Consider the following 19335-nt stretch of genomic DNA (forward strand, 5'->3'; position numbering starts at 1 on the left):
CTGTGTAATTTTTGCTGTCACAGCTGCGACTGTCCTTCTCTCTTGCAGTCTCCTGACATTGACAACCACCACGCGCTCATTGAATATAACGAGGCGGAGTGCAGCTTTGTTCTCCAGGACTTCAATTCCCGCAGCGGCACGTTTGTCAACGAGTGCCACATTCAGAACGTGGCTGTGAAGCTCATCCCTGGGGACATCCTGAGATTTGGGTCTGCAGGGCTGACCTATGAACTGGTCATCGAAAACCCACCCATGGTGAGTCCGGGCCACTGGGGGATGGAGGGGCCGTGTCGCCGTCGTGCAGCCAGCCACAGGGTGGCGCTCATCCACAGCAGTGCCACCATGATCGCACACCACACACAGGTGGCAGCGACAGAGTCAACCCTGTGGAGCTCTGAGTCATTCCGCCGGGTCCCGGGGAGAAGAGAATCTTAGCACCCTCTTCTGGCCATTTCTTAGAGTTGCATATTGGCTCACATAGAACCAGTTTTCCAAAAATGTGCAGCTTCCGGAGAGGAGGTGGAAAACAAGGTGTGCTTTTGAAAATGCAGAGATTGGCCAGGCGCGGTGGCTCTCCCTGCACTTTGGGAGCCCAAGGCGGGGGAATCACCGGAGGTCGAGAGTTCGAGACCAGCCTGACCAACATGGAGAAACCCAAGCTCTACTAAAAATAGAAAATTAGCTGGATGTGATGGCGCATGCCTGTAATCCCAGCTACTCGGGAGGCTGAGGTAGGAGAATCGCTTGATGGTGGAGGTTGCACTGAGCCAATCTCCCTCTCAAAAAAAAAAAAGGGAAAGAAAATGCAGAGATGGATGTTCGGTTTTAGGCAGATCAGCCCTCTGCTCCTTCCTAATTCTGTGACCTGGGCCAGGGTTCTTTATATGCCCAGGTCTCTGCCTTCTCGACAGCACATGGCATGGAGACAATGTCTGTAGAGCCTGAAACTCTACAAGTTTCAGGTGTCCAAGTAGATGCTCAACACATAAGCACCTGAAAAGCCACGTCTGTGAAGTCCGAGCCAGTGTCTCCCCTAAACATGTATGATTATAAGAATTTGAGGGGGCCTGTTCAGTAAAATGACAACTTCCCAGGGCCCTTCCATGGGCAATTCTAATTTTGTGACTTGCCAGTCAGGGAGGAGGAGGAATGCACAATACCTGTATTTCTTTTTTTTTATACGAAGATATTTATTGAAGTGTTATTTGGAATGACATAACATTTGAAACCTAAATGCCCTGGGCATTGCTTAATAAAGTATTAGGGGTTCATTCTTATTTGGATAACTCTGCTGCTTTGTTAAATGCAGCTTTATCGAGGTGTGGTTGACATACAGTAAAACTTCACGTGCCTAAAGCACCTCATCTGCTAGGTTTGGGCCTGTGGATGGACCCATGAAACCATGGCCACAACTGAGGCAGTGAGTGCACCCGTCACACTACAGGGTTCCTCATGAACCTAGCGTTTGCTTCCTTGCTCTAAGCAGCTTTACAGAAGTACAATTTATACGACACAAACCCTGCCCATTTTAAGCGCACAGTTCAGCACAGAGGGGTGCAGCCATCAACACAATCGACTTTCAGAATGTTTGCATCACCACATCCTAGAAAGAAACCTCTGAGATACTTGACTTTTTGTGTTGGTTTTTGCAATTTTTTTTTTTTTTTGAGACAGAGTCTTGCATTGTTGCCCTGGCTGGAGTGTAATGTTGCAATCTCAGCTCACTGCAACCTCCGCCTCCCAGGTACAAGTTATTCTCTTGCCTCGGCCTTCCGAATAGCTGGGATTATAGGCGCCTGCCATCCCATCTGGCTAATTTTGTTGTTGTTGTTATCGTCATATTTTTAGTAGAGACAGGATTTCGTCATGTTGGCCAGGCTGGACTCGAACTCCTGACCTCAAGTGATCTGCCCGTCTCAGCCTCCCAGAACGCTGGGATTACAGGCACGAGCCACCGTGCCTGGCCGGTTTGTGTAATTTTTTTTTTGTTTTACGTTGTGGTAAAATACACATAACATGAAACTGACCGTATTCACCATTTCTAAGGTACAGTTTGGTGTTGAGTGAATTCACATCGATCTGCAGAACTCTTCTCATTTTGCAAAATTGAAACTGTCCCTATTAAACATGAATGCACTGTCTCCCTGTTGCCCCCTCACCCCAGCCTCTAGCAACCACTATTCTACTTTCTGTGTCTGTGAATCTGACTACTCTGGGTACCTTGTATCAGTGAAATCATACAACATCTGTCCTTGTGTGTCTGGCTGATTTCACTGAGCACCTCGTCGTCAAGGTTCATCCATGTGTAGCATACATCAGACTGTCCTTCCTCTGAAAGCTGAAGAATGCTCCCTTGTATGATAGACCACATTTTGCTTACCCGTTCTTCCAGACACGTGGACTTCTTCCACCTTTTGCCTATTGCAAATGATGCCGCTGTGAACCTAAGCGCACAAATGTGGGGAGGGGTACTTTGTTTTAATCACGTAAGTGTGTCAGTCAGTGGTAGAGACATCCAACCTTGACTACTGAAGGAGAAAGAGAATGTATTGTAAACAGTTCTGTTTTGGGGAAAGTTTATATTTTGTCAATGAATGAGATCAGTAGCGTTACTAGAATGGAATTATGATGAGGAGCAGGAGGGACACTGTGCTGAGGGATTGACCGGCTTTTACTTATTTAATCCAACAGCCTGTGGCATGGGCTCTCTCAGGAATCCCATTTTACAGACAAGGAAACTGAAACTCAGAGAAGTTAAGTAATTTGCCCAGGATCACACAGCTAGTTGCTGTGAATTAAACTCTGTCTCCACTTGCAGGTAACAACCGGGAGAAAACCAGTGAGTCTGCTGCTGGCTCCGGCAGTATCATCAACTGGTTTTCAAAGACAACAAAGCACACTCTTACAGTCACTTTGGCTGCACATGAATTTTTGAAATTCTTATTTCTATGTGCAGTTGCCTCCTGCTTTATTGGCAAAGGGACTGTGGCTGTGAGACAGATGCCCCCTGTCCCATGCCCAGGACACCCCACAGTAGCCTGGGGGAGCAAGCTGAGCTTCTGTCCCTCCCGGGTTTTCCTCATGAGACCCCCGCCTCCACCGCTGGCCTCACAAAACCGCTCTTGGTTCCCTCTCGGAGCGTTCTTAGATCGAGGTGTTCGTGCAGGTTTCTTCCGAGCTCTTATTGACGAAGGGTCCTTTGCAGGCCTGAGTGAAGGCAGCCACGTAGACTGAGTTACTCCTTCCTTTGGCTTCCCTTTCCACGTGGCTGATGACCTCGACCTCTGGGGTATAAAAAAGAAAAACGGAGGTAGTGAAGAACGTCTCATCAAATCTCATCTCATTTTGGGGTCTAGTTTTTCTTAGAAATGTGTAGCTGTCTTCATTCCTGTATGCTCCTGTCTCTGATTAATTATTTGAGTACCTGGAGAGGACGCTGTATCTCCCCCAAGGTAAAGTTTTCAAGGAATGTTTCATTTTGGAGAAGGATCATCCTAATATTGCAAGGCTTGGCTGTTCTTTTCCCAAGAAAGAGTTCCCAAATGGAAAAATGTATTTCAGGCTTTGTGGTGGTCATAACCAATAGAGAGGGACATGACAGCCATTTCAAGAGGGAACAGCGGGTGGAGGCAGAAGTTAGAGACCCAGACGTGTTTGTAGACATTGCAGTGGCTAGCGTGGGTGTCCTGAAGTTCAAGTGAGCCTGCCCCGCCCAGTCCCGGCCCTGCTCTTGACCAGCTGTGGGATCATGCCCAAGTTGCTTCACCTCTCAGAGCCTCAGTTCCCATTTCTGTAGAACAGGAATCCTAACAGTTCCTCCCATGTGGGGTTACTGCAGTAGTAAACGGGTCATTGTAAGTTGCTTAGCCCAGCACCTGGCGCCTGTGATAGCAGCAAGACAGCTCAGCTTTAGAACCAAGCGGAAGAGCATGCTAGCAGCCACCTGCCTCCACTGTGAGCCTTCCCATGGACAGGAAACCTCCCAACACCTCCCAGCTACCAAGTGGATGCCTTTGCGAATAACTTACCCATGGAATGACATACAAGATAGAAAAACAGAAACTCTTGGTTGACAAAGTACATTAGCATGCATGCTATGCTCAAGACTACATGTTCTATAACATAGCTTTTTCACCAAAGTATAGCCTAGGGGCTTGGCACAGTGGCTCACGCCTGTAATCCTAGCACTTTGGGAGGCCGGGACATGAGGATTACTTGAGACCAGGAGTTCAAGACCAGCCTGGCTGACATGGTAAAACCCCATCTCTACAAAAAATACAAAAATTTAGCCAGGCATGGTGGCGCATACCTATAGTTCAAGCTACCCAGGAGGCTGAGGCAGGAGAATTTCTTGAACCCGGGAGGCAGAGGTTGCAATGAGCCAAGATCGCACCCCGCACTCCAGCCTAGGCAACAGAGTGAGACTGTCTCCAGAAGAAAAAGCGGCCTAGGGCCACTACATTGCACAACTCGAGTCACCATTCATAGTAGAGTCCACAAAGATGGCAGCCCCTGGAGTTGTGCCACTTGCGGTGTCTCAGAGCCTCTGGTGAGCAGTAACATGGAGTCTGCCTCAGTGTCAGGCATGGGAAACCCAAGTCACAAAGTCAGATGTGCTGGCTGTGCCGTACCTGCCATTATGATGTTTGCATGTTGGTGTCTTTAGTGCTTTATGATTTCCAGGAAAGGCGTTGTGAGTGAGGGTTGTCCTATGAACAGTGATGCTGTTCTCATAAAGCAGTGAGGTAAGGAAACTTACGTCGGCCTGTTCTGCCCCGCTCCCATTCCAGCCAGAGCTTCCCACGTGACTTCTGGATGCAGTCCTTTGTCCCTGTTGCAACCTCATGACTCCTGCCTAACCTAATGAGTGCCCACATGCCTGGTTACTCCCTGCTTTCATGGGGAAGCTCTTCGGGGGTACAGTGAAGGACACAAAGGCTCTGGAGCATGGTAGACTCAAGTTCAAACTCCAACTGCAACATAGCCGTTCTGAGCCTCAGTTTCCAACTTTGGCTGGGTAGGAACACTTTCATCACAGGCTCCATTTCCCCATTCAGAATTTATATACAGGCCTTTGGGACCATCCCATCGTTGTACAAACTGATGCCCAAAGAGGTCCTGCAACTTTCCCAAGATTGCTTATCAGTTACAGCCAAAACCAGGATTAAATCTCCGAGTCCCCGTCCGCGACTCTCCCAACAGCCCAGAGCACCTCGGTAACCAGAGAGCTCAGGCCCCAAGTTCCTCACTGCAGTCCTGCCAGCCCGCCACCTCACATGCTCCTGGGGGACAGTACATCATGTGGGTGAAAATGAAAGCCACCGATGACAGAAGGAAGTGCAGTTTCAGTGATGGGCTTCCTCATTTGCCTCCACTAACTTTTCACCAGGGATGTTGCTGAAGTTCCTGGACAAACTCAATTACCTCCTTTCAGTTTCTTTTTTGTCTAATGTTTAATGAGTATTTATTATATGTACCAGGAAGTGTCCTAAGTACTTAACATATATGATCTCATTCAGTTCTCACAACAAAGTATCCGTTGTCATCTGCATTTTACAGGTGAGGCACAAAATGTAACACACTTTTCAGGGTTACAGGTGGTAGGAAGCAGAGGAGGTAGCTGAACCAATTCTGTTTAATTCTGAATCCCATGATCTTAAGCAGAGGTCGGCAGACCACATCCCGTGGGCCAAATAGAGACCATCTCCTGTTTTTATGAATAAAGTTTTATTGTAACACCTCCATTCATTTTGGTGATGCCAGTGTTTGCTTTCCTGGTCCAGTGGCAGAGCTGAGTAGACAGAGATCATATGGCACAGAAAGCCAAACATACTTACTGTCTGGCTCTCTAAGCAAAAGCTTACTAACCTCTGCTCAGAACACTGTGCTATACTGTCTCTTTCATTTACCCAGTTTCTGAAAGAAAGACTAAAAAGGAGGATGGGAAATTACAGGGATAGGAGAAAGAATGAATGCCCCTACTGTCTGCTAGTAACTGTGCTGCTCAATAGCTTACTTAGTTAACTGAGGAATAGGAAAAAGGAAAAATAGGCTTTGAACAGTCTTCATTACCTTTTTTTTTCTTAAGATGGAGTCTCACTCTGTCTCCCAGGCTGGAGTGCAGTGGCACGATCTCGTCTTGCAGCAACCTCTGCCTCCTGGGTTCAAGCAATTCTCCTGCCTCAGCCTCCTGAGTAGCTGGGATTACAGGCACCCACCACCATGCCTGGCTAATTTTTGTATTTTTAGTAGAGATGGGGTTTCACCATGTTGGCCAGGCTGGTCTCGAACTCCTGACCTCAGGTGATCTGCCCACCTTGGCCTCCCAAAGTGCCGGGATTACCAGCCTTCACTACCTCTTTAAAACAGAACTTGGAGATACACGGTTCTAAATCTACACATACAAGTATATGCATTTGCATCTATAGTAATAATATAATCATATTGACACATCTGGTAAATATGCTTGACATTGATATGTAACATACACAATAGATGAATGTTTATAAATTTTACCCGTTTTTTCAACTGGAAGTTTTCTTTTAGAACTTCGGAATGTTTTCCCTGTATAACTTTTGAAACAGAAATTTGAGGTTCATAGTCTGGAGCCCGCTGTAGTTAGAGAACTGTGTATTTGTTCCAGATTTCTTTACCCAATGTTTCACTACCTGTGGTTTCCTCCTTGGTCTTAAATCACTTCTCTGGGGCCACTGCTTTACTTTTACAAGTTGAAAGGTAAATTTGGTACATGATTATAGCCTGGTGGGTTTTATTCAAGCAAGTCAGAACCTGTATAACACCTTTCATTCTGAGTACCTAGTGATGTTTGTGCTCAAGTGTCAATAGGCATATTGTCCAGGAAATTTTACTGTTTGCAAATGTCAGAAACCCAACTCAAACTAGCCTAAGCAGAGAAAGAAAGAGAAGAAGAAGTAGTTGAAGTTCTTGTTCATGTAACCAAAGAGGCCAGAAGTACTAGCTTCAGGCCTGGCTGGATCCAGGTACTCAAGGGATGCTCAGGAATCTGTCTCTTTCATCTTTGTGAGCTTCACAGTCTCAAGCAGATTCTTGCCTCACCTGTAGTGAGGTAGCCACTGGCAACCCCAGCACCTTCCAAACTCAGCAGCTCTGGGAAAAGAGCAAGCTTCTTCATTGGCTTGGCTTGGATCACATGCCTATCCCTGAAACAATCACTGAGGCCAGAGACATGGAACACTCTGACTGGCCAGGGCTGGGGCATACTCCCTCCCCTGGAGTGGAGGGGATGAGCTTCACGAGAATTAATGGACTCAGAATTGTAGGAGGGAGGAGTGCAGAAGATAGGGGGAAAAAGCCCGTGATAAGAAAGCATTCCTCCTGCCTAAGCTGAGCCTCTGTAATAAGATTTGGGGCTAGGAGTTTGGGGAAAGAAAATGATGAATAATCCGTTTTCTATCAGGAAACACACAGAGTTGGGGATTTAGTCATCCATCCCAGGGAAGGAGGCATTTTCCATCTTCAAGAAACCTTTCAATGGGACCTTTTAAGTACTCCCCGTTCTTTTTTTTTTTTTTTTTTTAAGAGGGAGTCTCACTCTGTCACCAGGCTGGAGTGCAATGGTGCAATCTTGGCTCACTGCAACCTCTGCCTCCTGGGTTCAAGTAATTCTTGTGCCTCAGCCTCCCAAGTAGCTAGAATTACAGGCATACACCACTATACCTAGCTAATTTTTGTATTTTTAGTGGAGATGGGGTTTCACCATGTTGGCCAGGATGGTCTCGATCTCCTGACCTTGTGGTCTGCCTGCCTTGTCCTCCCAAAGTGTTGGGATTACAGGCGTGAGCCACCGCACCTGGCCTAAGTACTCCACATTCTTGAGAAAGATGTGGCTTTGCCTGTAACAAGGCCTCATAACTGGGGATTGGGCAGAAAACCAGAGAGCACAGCATGCTTCAGAAGCAATGTCTCAATAGCCAAGCTTTGTCATCTCCCAGCCTGATCGTGTAGTATTTTCCTCTACACTGTGGTTTTACAACTCCTGGGGTGGGGGGGCTGCTGATGTGATGAAAAATCCTGAGACCAGGTTTTTTATATCAAGGGAAATTTTCCAAAGCCCATGAAATGGAGGGCAGGGGACAGCAGACAGCCTCAGGCACAATGTTCTCGGCAAAAACACGGACAGACTCCCGACGCTTGCTTCGTCCTCAGATGTCTAGAGTGTGCAGACAGCATAGGGGACTGCAGGGAGGAGCACAGGCAGAAGCCTTAGCATCCTGGTGAAACAGAACATGGACCCGGCCCAATGCCCGGGGACCAAACATGGCTGCTTCCTGCAGGTCACACGCTTCCCAAACCACAGCCATGTTGCCACTTTTCCTAAGTTAGTTGATTGTGCATTCGTTCATTCAGTCACTCAGCCTGGCAAGACTGAGCTCAAGCAGGCCGAGTCTAGGGGTAGAAAAGGCCATTGGCAAAAATATGACTGTTCTCTCTTTCAATTCTCTTTCCCATTTCATGGACTGGCCAGGAAATGAACCAGAACTTAAAGGAAAAGGAAAACTTTAAGCTAGAAGGTTTTCACAAATAGAAAGTAAGATGGGCCAGAATGCACGTGGGTGTCCCTTCACCCACCTGGCCAAAATGCAGATGAATGGCCTTTTTGAATAGCTCAAAGGGACCTACTTCTTTCAGCTCTAAAACATGTAAGTAGTATATAACTTGGCTGTTCTGTGTTCTAAAATGTATAATCCCCATTTCTGGAATGGAAAATCCAAGACATAAATGATCCGTTTCTTGGGGACTTGGAATTATTGCCCCATTTTGAATCCTGGCAACTCCCCAGGAGCTGTTGAGATGGAGAAGGCTGTCTGCCCAGCCCCACATGGCACGCTCTGCTGCCTCGGGGCTCCTATGTCTGCTTTTTAGGGTCTGGAAGTCAGTTGCTGCTCTCTGCTGGGATCTGTGTGCCTCTTTCCCGATTCCTTCTTGCCCCTTCCCGTCCTTGTAATTGTGTAGTTGTTAGCGTGAAATTGAGTAAGATCAGAGGAAGTAGAGGCTGAAAGTAGACCCAGAGGGCCACTTGAATAAGCGATACTAGTAGTTCCATGTGGATTTTGCACTTTTTTTCTGGTAACTCAAAAGTCTCTTAAAAAAAAAAGTTTTTTGTTTGTTTTAATTAAATAACCTGGCCAGGTGTGATGGCTCACACCTGTAATTCCAGCACTTTGGAAGGCCAAGGTGGGTGGATCACTTGAGGCCAGGAGTTCAACACCAGCCTGACCACATGGCGAAACCCCATCTCTACTAAAAATACAAAAATTATCCAGGCATGGTGGCGCCTGCCTGTAATCCTAGCTACTCGGGAGGCTGAGTCATAAGAATTGCTTGAATCCAGGAGACAGAGGTTGCAGTGAGCTGAAATCATACCACTGCACTCCAGGCTGGGTGACAGAGCAAGACACTGTCTCAAAACAAAAAAAGCATTAAATCATCTTTTTATTTTGGAATAATATTAGATTCACAGAAAAGCTGTGATGATTGTACAGAGTGCTGGTCTACCCCTCCCAGTTTCCTCATGGTTAACATCTGACATGACCGTAGTACAGTTTTCAAAAGAAACAAACAAAATCAACATCAGTACATTATTATTAATATCAGCTAAACTTCAGGACCCATGGTACATTCCAGGACGTGACATTCATTTGATTATCATTATCTCCTGTTCTGTGACGATTTCTGTCTTGCCTTGATTTCCATGGCCTTGACAGTCCTGAGAATACTGGCCAGGTATCCCAGAAAACATCCCCCAGTCTGGATTCATCTGACGTTTTCCTTTGGTTAGAGTGGGGTCACAGCTTTCAGAAAGCTTGCCACAAAGGTAGAGTGTCCCTGTCATCTCATCATTTCAGAGGCACTGATAGCCACCTGCATCTCTGTGATGTTAGCTTCATCAAGTGGTTGAGGGGATGTTGGTCAGGTTTCTCCACAGTAAGTTACTGCTTCCTTGTCCATAAATCTGTTCTTTGGAAACAAGTCACTAAGCTTAGCCCACCCTCAAAGGAGAGGGAAGGAAGGGGCAGTGATTAAGATTCAGCTCTACCTCCTGGATGGGGATTACCTACGTGTGTTATATTCTTCTGCAAAGAAGTGCCTCTTTTCCCCCATTGAATTATTTGCTTATTCATATATTTCTATCAGTATGGACTCCTGGATATTTATTTGATCTCTAGGCTATAATCCACCATGATGTCATTTATTTTGCAGTTCACATTAAGCTAGAGCCTTGGCCACTGGGCGCTCTTTTGGATTGGCTGTTCATCCCTATAACAGGGCCCCCACCTTCTGTTTCTGATCACTTACTCACTTTCTGCTGTTACCAGATGCCCTGGGCTCATCATGTATTTTCCCTACCCCAGCCCCAGAATCAGCCAAAGGCTTTTGGACTTTGGCTCTGTTTGCCAATTGTTTAGTTTGGTAAGTGGGCACCTAGAGTGTGTTCCAGGCCCTTCACTGGGCACTGGCCCCTCCAGTGCTATGCTGGTGAGTGTCTGAAAAAGTCAAGTATGCAGGTATAGTATAAAGCTTACTGACACAAAGAAAGTATAGCACATTCTTTACAAATAGTAACAAAATATACAAGACTCTTTATTGCAAATTCATCGTAAATTCCATAAAGCTGTAGATTCTCACAGAGGGTTTTTATTGATTTTTGCCGAACTCTTGTATCCCTGGTCAACTTATGGTAGCAATTGATAAATGAGTAAGTTTCCAACCTGAATATTAGGGGATATATTTTACTTTTATGAGTAAGATGAAGGTGAAATGAGAAAGATTGGTGTTGGAACCTCACATGTTCATCAGTGACACGAGCACCTTCTTTGCTGTCAGATGATAGTTTCTGAATACCAGAAGAAACTATTGGATGATAGCTTTCTAATATCAGAAGAAAATTTCTTCCATAACTTTTGTGCTCATGTGATGGCTACCGACACAAAACATTTTAAAATTTCATCTGTATTATTAATATTTTATCCAGCACCTTCTTAAAAATAGACAAGCAACAAAAGAAAAAAATGAATCCCTGATTTATAGCATTTCCTGATTTCTGTGGTGTAAATACAACCATTAGTGTAAAATAGGCAAGCCCCAAAGTTGGGGCTTAGCCAGAGAGGGTTCTTGGCTTCACCCAGGAAGGAATTCAAGGGCAAACCAGCGTTGTTAGACAGCACCTTGTATTGAAGCAGCAGTGCAGCAGCAGGGGGCCTGCTCCTGGCACAGTAGGGCTGCCCCATGGGCAGTGTGCCCAGAGTAGCAGCTCAAAGACAACTCTGCAGTCATATTCATATCCACATTTAATTACACAGAAACGAAGGGGTAGTTTATGCAGAAGTTTCCAGGAAAAGGGTATTACCTTCCGGGTAGTTAGGTCATTGCCATGGAAAGGGGTGGTACCTTTTGGGTGTTGCCATGGCAATGCTAAACTGAGTGGCACACTGGTGGGTGTGTCTCTGCCACCCTGTTTTAGCTTGTCCTCAATTTGGTCTGGTATCTGAGCCAAACCTCCAGAGTTGAATCCCATCCCCTACCTCACCATCATGGCCAGTTTCAAGCTTCACTAACACACAGCCACAGAGAGCTGTGTAGCAGCACATCACTCTGTAGCACTGCCAACAGACACAGTAGGAAAAATAATCTTAAGAGCATAGATTATCGTAAAATATAGTAAAATAAATGGGAGGCTAAATTTTAAGTAGTTATTACTGCTGTTTCTGGTATAATTTAATTGTAAGTGTGTAAAATTTATTTTTTAATGGCCGTGTTTATCAGCCAGCTCACAGAATTCTGAACACTTACTCATCAGCTCTCAGGGGCCAGTGCCAACAGGCCCCAGCTCTCCCCTGGCACAGCAGTGACAGCCACAGACCTACCTGGATGGAGGCTGCAGTTCTCTGAGTGGCATCCAGGGTGTTGCACGTACCCTGTGAGTCAAATTTGCATGAGGGAGCTGACGACATTCCTAGAAAATCCTGTTCAGCCCATGCACCATCTTGGGGTTTTTCACACCATCTATTTCTTATTTTCACTTTTTAACTCAGAAAATCTATTCTTCATGAACCAATCATCTAAAACCCTTTTTGCAAGGAAGGAAAGCAAGTGTAAATCATGACTTCAGATCACCCAGAAGCTCTAAGAACACAGATTTTGGAGTCAAACAGCATCACCACTTCCAGGCTTCAGGGCCTTGGGCAAGTCATTGAACCTTACTGAGCTTCTGCCCCTTAATCCACAAAATAGGAGTAAAAATGCCTCCCCTACCCCAGAGTTATTCTCATAATTAGATGAGGCCACATATACAAAGGGCACAGCACAGCCTAGCACCTAGGGCCTTCTCTCCTTGGTGGTTCAAAGCCAAGTGATAACAATTGCAGATAGCAGAGAACATGACAGACTCTTCAAGGGCAAGTCCACAGCCTCCAGGACTTCCTGGAAGAATGTATGGTTCCTGTGGGACTCTGTGCAAACTCTTTTGGTGTTTTAGGGTATCCTTCTCACCCTGAAGCCTTGACAGTGTCAGAAGCAGATGTCAGTGTGATAACACAGGACACAAGGAGATCATCTAGAAACAATGGATTTGGAGTTCTTGAGGACATTATTGGTTGGGTGTTTGTTCAAGCTGATAGAAATTCAGCTATGGGTGTGGTGCAGGTGGTTGGCAACCTGCTATTTTAGCGACAGTGTGGAAGAAATCAGGAATAGCACATGCTGCCTCAAAAATAAACAAAGAAAAGACCACCATGCCACTTACCATATGGAAATGGAAGGAAGGAAGGAAGGAAGGAAGGAAGGAAGGAAGGAAGGAAGGAAGGAAGGAAGGAAGGAAGGGAAGGAAATGAAAGAAAGAAGGCACTAGCAAGTGTTTTTAAACTAATGTTTCTAAGCCAGACTTGTTGATAACACCATGACCCCAAACTTCATGTACATTCTAACGTGAGCTCAGCCAGGAGCCAGTTTTTCAGGAGTCTTTTTCTTATGTCTGTTTTCCCCGCTCACTGTTTCCTTGTAGTTACCAGCAGCAATTTCAGAGAAAACCTTGACCTTGCTTATGATAGAGTAGGCCTGTTAACTAGAGAAGACCGATGTTTACCTTCCAACTAAAGCCACCTTAAATCAACACACTTTTAAAAAACAAATGAACAAGGCTGGGCGAAGTGGCTCACGCCTGTAATCCCAGCACTTTGGGAGGCTGAGGCAGGTAGATCACCTGAGGTTAGGAGTTGAAGACCAGCCTGGCCAACATGGTGAAATCCCATCTCTACTTAAAAAAAAAAAATTAGCCGACTGTGGTGGCACATGCCTGTAATACCAGCTACTTAGGAGGCTAAGGCAGGAGAATCGCTCGAACCTGGGAGGGAGAGGTTACAGTGAGCCAAGATCACGCCATTGCACTGCAGCCTGGGCAACAAGAAAGAAACTCTGTCTCAAAAACGAAACAAACAAACAAATAAATAAATATTTAAAAACAAACATAGTAAAACTTCTTTTTTTTCAACTGAAAGAGCTGACTGCAGTCTTTGCTGCATTTACACAAGGTGCGCCGGCCCCTTTAGAGACCCTCTCATTAGCACTGTGGGGGCTGCAAATGCCAAAAACAGCTCTAACTATCCTCGCAGTACTGAGCAGTTAGTGCAGGTGCAATGCGAGCCAGGGCTCAAAACCATCTTCTCTGTTTGTTCATTATGCACAGTATACAGGAGGTGGACGCAGTCCAAGTGTCCATGACAGATGAATGGATACAAAATGTGGTCTGTCCATACAATGGAATATTATTGAGTCATGAAAAGGAAGGACATTCTGACACATGCTACAACATGGATGAATCCTAAGGACATTTTGCTACGTGAAATAAATGAGTCACAAAAGGACAAATGTATGAATCCAGCTATATGAGGGACAAAGAGTACCTAAATACGTAGAAATAGAAAGGGAATGGTGGTTACCAGGGGCTCTGAGGAGAGGGGAAGGGAGAGTTATTTCATAAGAATAAATTTTCACTTTTGCAAGATGAAAAAGTTCTGGAGATCTGTTTCACAGCAGTTACAATGTACTTAAAAATACTGAACTGTACGCCTAAGTTTTAAGATACAGAATTTTGTTATGTGTGTTTTTTACAATTAAAAAATAAAAACAGGCTGTGTGTCAGGGCTTACGTGTGTAATCCTAGCACTTTGGGAGGCTAAGGCAGGAGGATCACTTCAGCCCAGGAGTTTGTGACCAGTCTGTGCAACATGGTGAAATCCCATCTCTACAAAAAATACAAAAATTAGCTAGGCCTTGTTGCCTGCACCTGTAGTCCAAGCTACCTGGAAGGTTGAGGCGGGAGAATCACCTGAGCCCTGAAGGTTACACTGCAGTGAGCTGTGATCATGCCGCTGCACTCCAGCCTGGATGACGGAGTGAGACCTTGTTTCAAAAAAAAAAGGAGAAAAGACATTCAGCTTCCCTCTTTCAATGTCTGGGCTGCACTCCTTGGTACTGGCAACATTCTCAAGTCCTCAGGTATCTGTGGCTAGAGATCCTGGTGTCCAGCCTAGTCTCCTTGGCTCTGATTGGATCACATGCCTCACCCCTGGCCAATCACTATGGCCAGTGAATATGGTTTGATGCTTAGCCACACCCACAATAATGAGCTGAGAGAAGGAGGGAGATTACCCACAGTCTCCAATAGATGCTGAGGGGTTCTGGCCTGGCCACTGCAGAACTGTTGCCCTTGAGGCATGAGACACAGCCACTCCCCTTAGCACCTGTGCAGTTAGTTGGCATGAGGCACCCTTACCTTAGAGCCCCGCCCACCGAATGTCCCAGCATGAAAGTGGATTCCTCCACCACAACCAATAATCTCAGCATTTGTGTTCTAGAAGGCTGAGGTAAATTGCATTGGAGTTTACCTGCTCTCACCTTCAGCCCAGTCATTCAGTGAATACTTACTAAACCCATAGGAAAAGGTAACGGGAATGAGTGAGGCAAGACAGCCTCGAGGATGGGGAGGAATAGGATGGATGGCAAAGTCAGCCCTGGGCAGAAGCACAGTGCCTCAGCTTCTGAAACCAAAGAATGGACGAGAGGGTAGGTGGAGAGGCTGAGATGTTGACAGTGGAGAGAAATGGGAAACTATACGTACGATAACAGAGTTCTAGAACTCTCCCCAGACCCACTCCTGAATACAGATTTCAGGTGGGCCAGTGTCGTTATGAATGCCTGGCTGGGTATCTCCAGATGTATTAGCCCATTCTCACACTGCTATAAGAACATACCAGAAAGTGTGTTATTTATAAAGGAAAGAGGTTTCATTGGCTCACAGTTCCCTAGGGCTGGGGAGGTCTCAGAAAACTTACAATGATGGCAGAAGGGAAGCAAACATGTGCTTCCTCACATGCCAGCAGCAAGGAGAAGCTCAGAGTGAGGGGATGGGAAAGCCTCTTACAAAACCATCAGATCTCATGAGAAATCACTCACTATCACAAGAACAGAATGGAGGTAACTACGCCCATGATTCAATTACCTCCCACCAGGTCCCTCCCAGGCCCTCCTAAGGGGATTGTGGGAACTACAGTTCAAGATGAGATTTGGGTGAGAACACAGCCAAACCATGTATCACCAGCTGATCGGAGTTTGGTGCCATTATTTCCCAGAACACTCCTCACTCACTCCAAGAAAGAGTCTTGTGGGGAAATACATGGGATCCCTGAGCAGCTGTAGACAGACTGGAGCTTGGAGATTAGAATCCTGAGTGAGTGGAGGGGCCTCCTCTTGAATAAAACCCAGCTGAAGTTCTAGGAAGTGCTGTCTGCCGGAGCTCTGATTTTGGAAACATTCTGTCCTGTTCCTCATTGTGTGTGTCTGAGCTCATATTCTCTCTGGGCTACAGAAGGAGAACCCTGAGCCCTGGGAAAAAGGGATGAGACCCTGCCTAGGAAGCAAACTCTTTGAATTTAGCTCTTACCTGGAAAGTGTTATTTCTGCCGAGAGAATTGGGAGACAGAGGCGGGGGGAGAGAGAAAGAGAGAGAAGGAAGAGGCCATCAGATCTTGATCCCAGTTCTCTGTCCACCACTTCCTGCGCTGGGTAAATTCCTTAACCTTTCCAAGCCTCACTTCTAACACAGGAATAAGAAGAAGCCTCACACAAAGGGTCATGGTGAGGAATCAATAGCTTGGTGCAGTAAGTACTAGAGCTCATCAATGGCATCATTCACCCGCTAGGCACCATGGAGAAACCACCACTAAAGCACTGATCCACGGCAAAGCCAGGCGTCAGCACCACTCCAGGTTTGCTTGCCCACGGTTAGGTGGATTTTGACGTGCTCTCCACTGAAAGCAGTTGCAACATCTTCCCCAGGGCCTCTGCCAGAATCAGGTGTACTGGTGCGGAAAAGCAAAGGCGAATTAGACAATCAACGTCCCTGCAACCACAGAGCTCTGAACTCTGAGGGATAGAGAGACCCACAGTGTGAACAGAAAGAGAAAAGGCTGTGGAGTCCCAGGGAGCTGGGAATCTCAGTGACTGGCTTGTTCTGTTATTTCAACCAACATTTGAGGACCCACTAGGTATGAGCCAAGCGTTTATTCTAGGGGCTGTGGATACAGCGGTAAGAAAGATACATGCAAAGTTCTTAGAGGGGGCATTCTCCTGGCTCAAAGGCTCAGTACCACATCTGTGGTGTTGGAGGTCACTTGGCCTTGCCCAGCCTGTGCCCTCTGAGTGTTGACATCACGGAGTGTCGAGTGTATTAAATGAGTTAACGCAGGTGACTCTTTCAGCAGGGTGCCTGGGTAAAGGACACACTCACTAAATGGTGGTGTTGATATGTGCCATGTGGCCCAGGCAAGAACCCCCGTCCTAAACTTGAGGAGAGTCCAGGCAGGCTTCCTGGAGGAAGTGACTCATTGTTTTTTTGTTTGTTTGGTTTTGACAGGGTCTCATTCTGTTGCCCAGGATGGAGTGCAGTGGTGCTATCACTGCTCATTGCAGCCTCAGCTTCCTGGGCTCAGGTGATCCTCCCACCTTAGCCTCTCGAGTAGCTGGGACTATAGGTGCAGGCCACAAGACCCAGCTAATTTTTGTATTTTTTGTTGAGGCAGGGTTTTGCCATGTTGTCCAGGCTAGTCTAGAACTCCTGAGCTTAAACTAGCTAACCTCCCACTTTGGCCTCCCAAAGTGTTGGGATTACAGGTATGTACCACCATGCCTGACCGGAAGTGACTCATAAACTAAGACCTCAGGCAGCAATTCTGTGGCTGGGGCAAAAGAATAGAGACCCTCCCAGGTGGTCATAACCTCCCCTGACCCTTTTCTGCCCCTGCAGGTCTCCTACCCATGGATGAGGGGCCCAGCACCATGGCCAGGGCCACACCCACTTCGTGCCACACAGCAACCGAACCAGGGCCCCCCACCGCCACATATCCCCTTCCACCAGGGCATCCGGCCAGTGCCAGTGCAAAGGAGCTGGTCCCAGGGCTTCCCCAGACCTACCATGGTCCCCCCAGCCTCCCACTGGCGGCCTGTGAGCGCCAGAGAGGAGATGTTCTCATTCATGGTGGATGGTGCCCGCAAGCCCCCCATCATCAAGCAAGGTAAGCATCAGGGCTGCCATCGGTGGCTTGGGGGTGGATTCACAGCCATATGGATGGGTCTTGGTTTTGCCTTACGTTTTGATTCTAAAAGTGGAACATGTTCAATTGTAAAAAATAACAATAAATTCAGAAGAAGCAGAAAGTAAGAAACAGTTAAAAATCAGCCATAATCTTTATCCCCAAGGTCTCTCTGTTGACTCTGGTTCCTCCAGCCTCCGTGCTGTGTCAATACACACACACCAGTACGCCCGCAGTGGGTGCGCACCTCTGTGCGTGTGTACATGAGTGTGTCCCGCGATCTGGTTTGACTCAGATGTGCAAGTATATTAGTAATTGTAATCCCCTTTGCCCCAACAGCCCTAGGAGGTTTTAAAATATTTTACCACCATTTTACAAGTGAGGGGAGACTGAAGCCTATCAAGGAAAAGACTTCCCCAGAGGAGATATATTCAGTCCCAGCTAATCTCATGTTTTTCAGTCCCATTTAAGGCTGGCGAGCTCGGTGACGGCCCGGTCACAGCCTGGTCACTTTGGGACACACACAGCCTTCAGGGTTTCCTTCCTTCCCCACTGACCCCCTTGAAAGCCTCATGGTACTTGGGAAGGAAACCTCATCTGTCACTGTCCTCTTGGCCTCAGCAGCCTCACCGGCAGAAGAGCTGGTCCGTTTAGTCCCAGGCATGGTTCCCAGAGCTCCCCCATGGCCTCTGGCACCAAGATCCATTCTCTGTCCTCTTTGTCCCAGCTCGAGACCCCTCGAGTCCCCAGGTATCTCTCAGCAGCTTCCACATCTTCCCCTGGTCTTGCTCAAGACCATTCACCTAGTCAGCTTCCTCAGTCACTAAAATAATAGTTATTATTGTGACTTTGCAAACGGAAGAGTAAATGCACTGTGTCTCCACAGTTCACATCATCATCATCATCATCATCAAATGCACCGCCACACACCTGCCACCTACAATGAAAATGGCCTCAGCCATTTCCCACCCACATTTTAACATGAACAGTTTTTAAACATACAGCAAAGTAAAAAGAATATCGCAGTGACCCCGGCCCCACCTAAATCCACCATACTATGCTCTTTTTTTCTTTTCTGAGACAGAGCCTTGCTGTGTTGCCCAGGCTGGAGCACAGTGGCGCCATCTCTACCTCCTGGGTTCAAGCGATTCTCTTGCCTCAGCCTCTCAAATAGCTGGGATTACAGGCACGTACCATCATGCCTGGCTAATTTTTTTTATTTTTAGTAGAGATGAGGTTTTGTCATGTTGGCCAAGTTGGTCTCAAACTCCTGACCTCAAGTGACCTACCCACCTGGATCTCCCAAAGTGCTGGGATTACAGGCATCGGCCAACCGCACCTGACCCATTTTGCTATACTCTTATTATATATATCTATCTGTCTATCAAACATTCTGTTAATTCATTAATCCACCTCAATTTTGGATACATTTTAAAATAAGTTACCTACAGCTGTAGACTTCCGCCTAAACATTTAGCAGGTATACCATCAACTAGAGTTCAACAGTTTTTGTCTTTTTGTGTAAAATTAACATACAGTGTGTATTAGTTACCAGTTTATAACCAATTACCCTAAAATGTAGCAGCCTAAACATACAGAAACCCTATGCATTATCTCATATCATTTCTGTGGGTCGGGCATTTGGGAGTAGCTTGGCAGGATGGCTGTGGCTCAGGGACTCTCAGGAGGTTTGCATTAAGCTTTTGAC

The 19335-nt window shown here is 46.5% G+C and overlaps 1 protein-coding gene across 31 annotated transcripts in view; it reads left to right on the top strand.

Moving 5' to 3' along the window:
* The window catches only part of FHAD1 (forkhead associated phosphopeptide binding domain 1), a 148624-nt gene that overhangs the window by 21920 nt on the left and 107369 nt on the right, over positions 1-19335 (top strand). For all 31 annotated transcript variants that reach the window (XR_013519807.1, XR_004745736.3, XR_008482586.2 and 28 more), the window contains 2 exons: positions 49-255; positions 17342-17609. Coding sequence is in view for 26 of the 31 variants with exons in the window: in XM_035307802.3 (XP_035163693.3) it covers positions 49-255; positions 17342-17609 (475 nt within the window). In the remaining 5 variants the exon portion in view is untranslated. The remainder of the gene's footprint in view (positions 1-48; positions 256-17341; positions 17610-19335) is intronic.

The sequence above is a fragment of the Callithrix jacchus genome, chromosome 7, assembly GCF_049354715.1.
Source record: "Callithrix jacchus isolate 240 chromosome 7, calJac240_pri, whole genome shotgun sequence".
Lineage (NCBI taxonomy): Eukaryota > Metazoa > Chordata > Mammalia > Primates > Cebidae > Callithrix > Callithrix jacchus.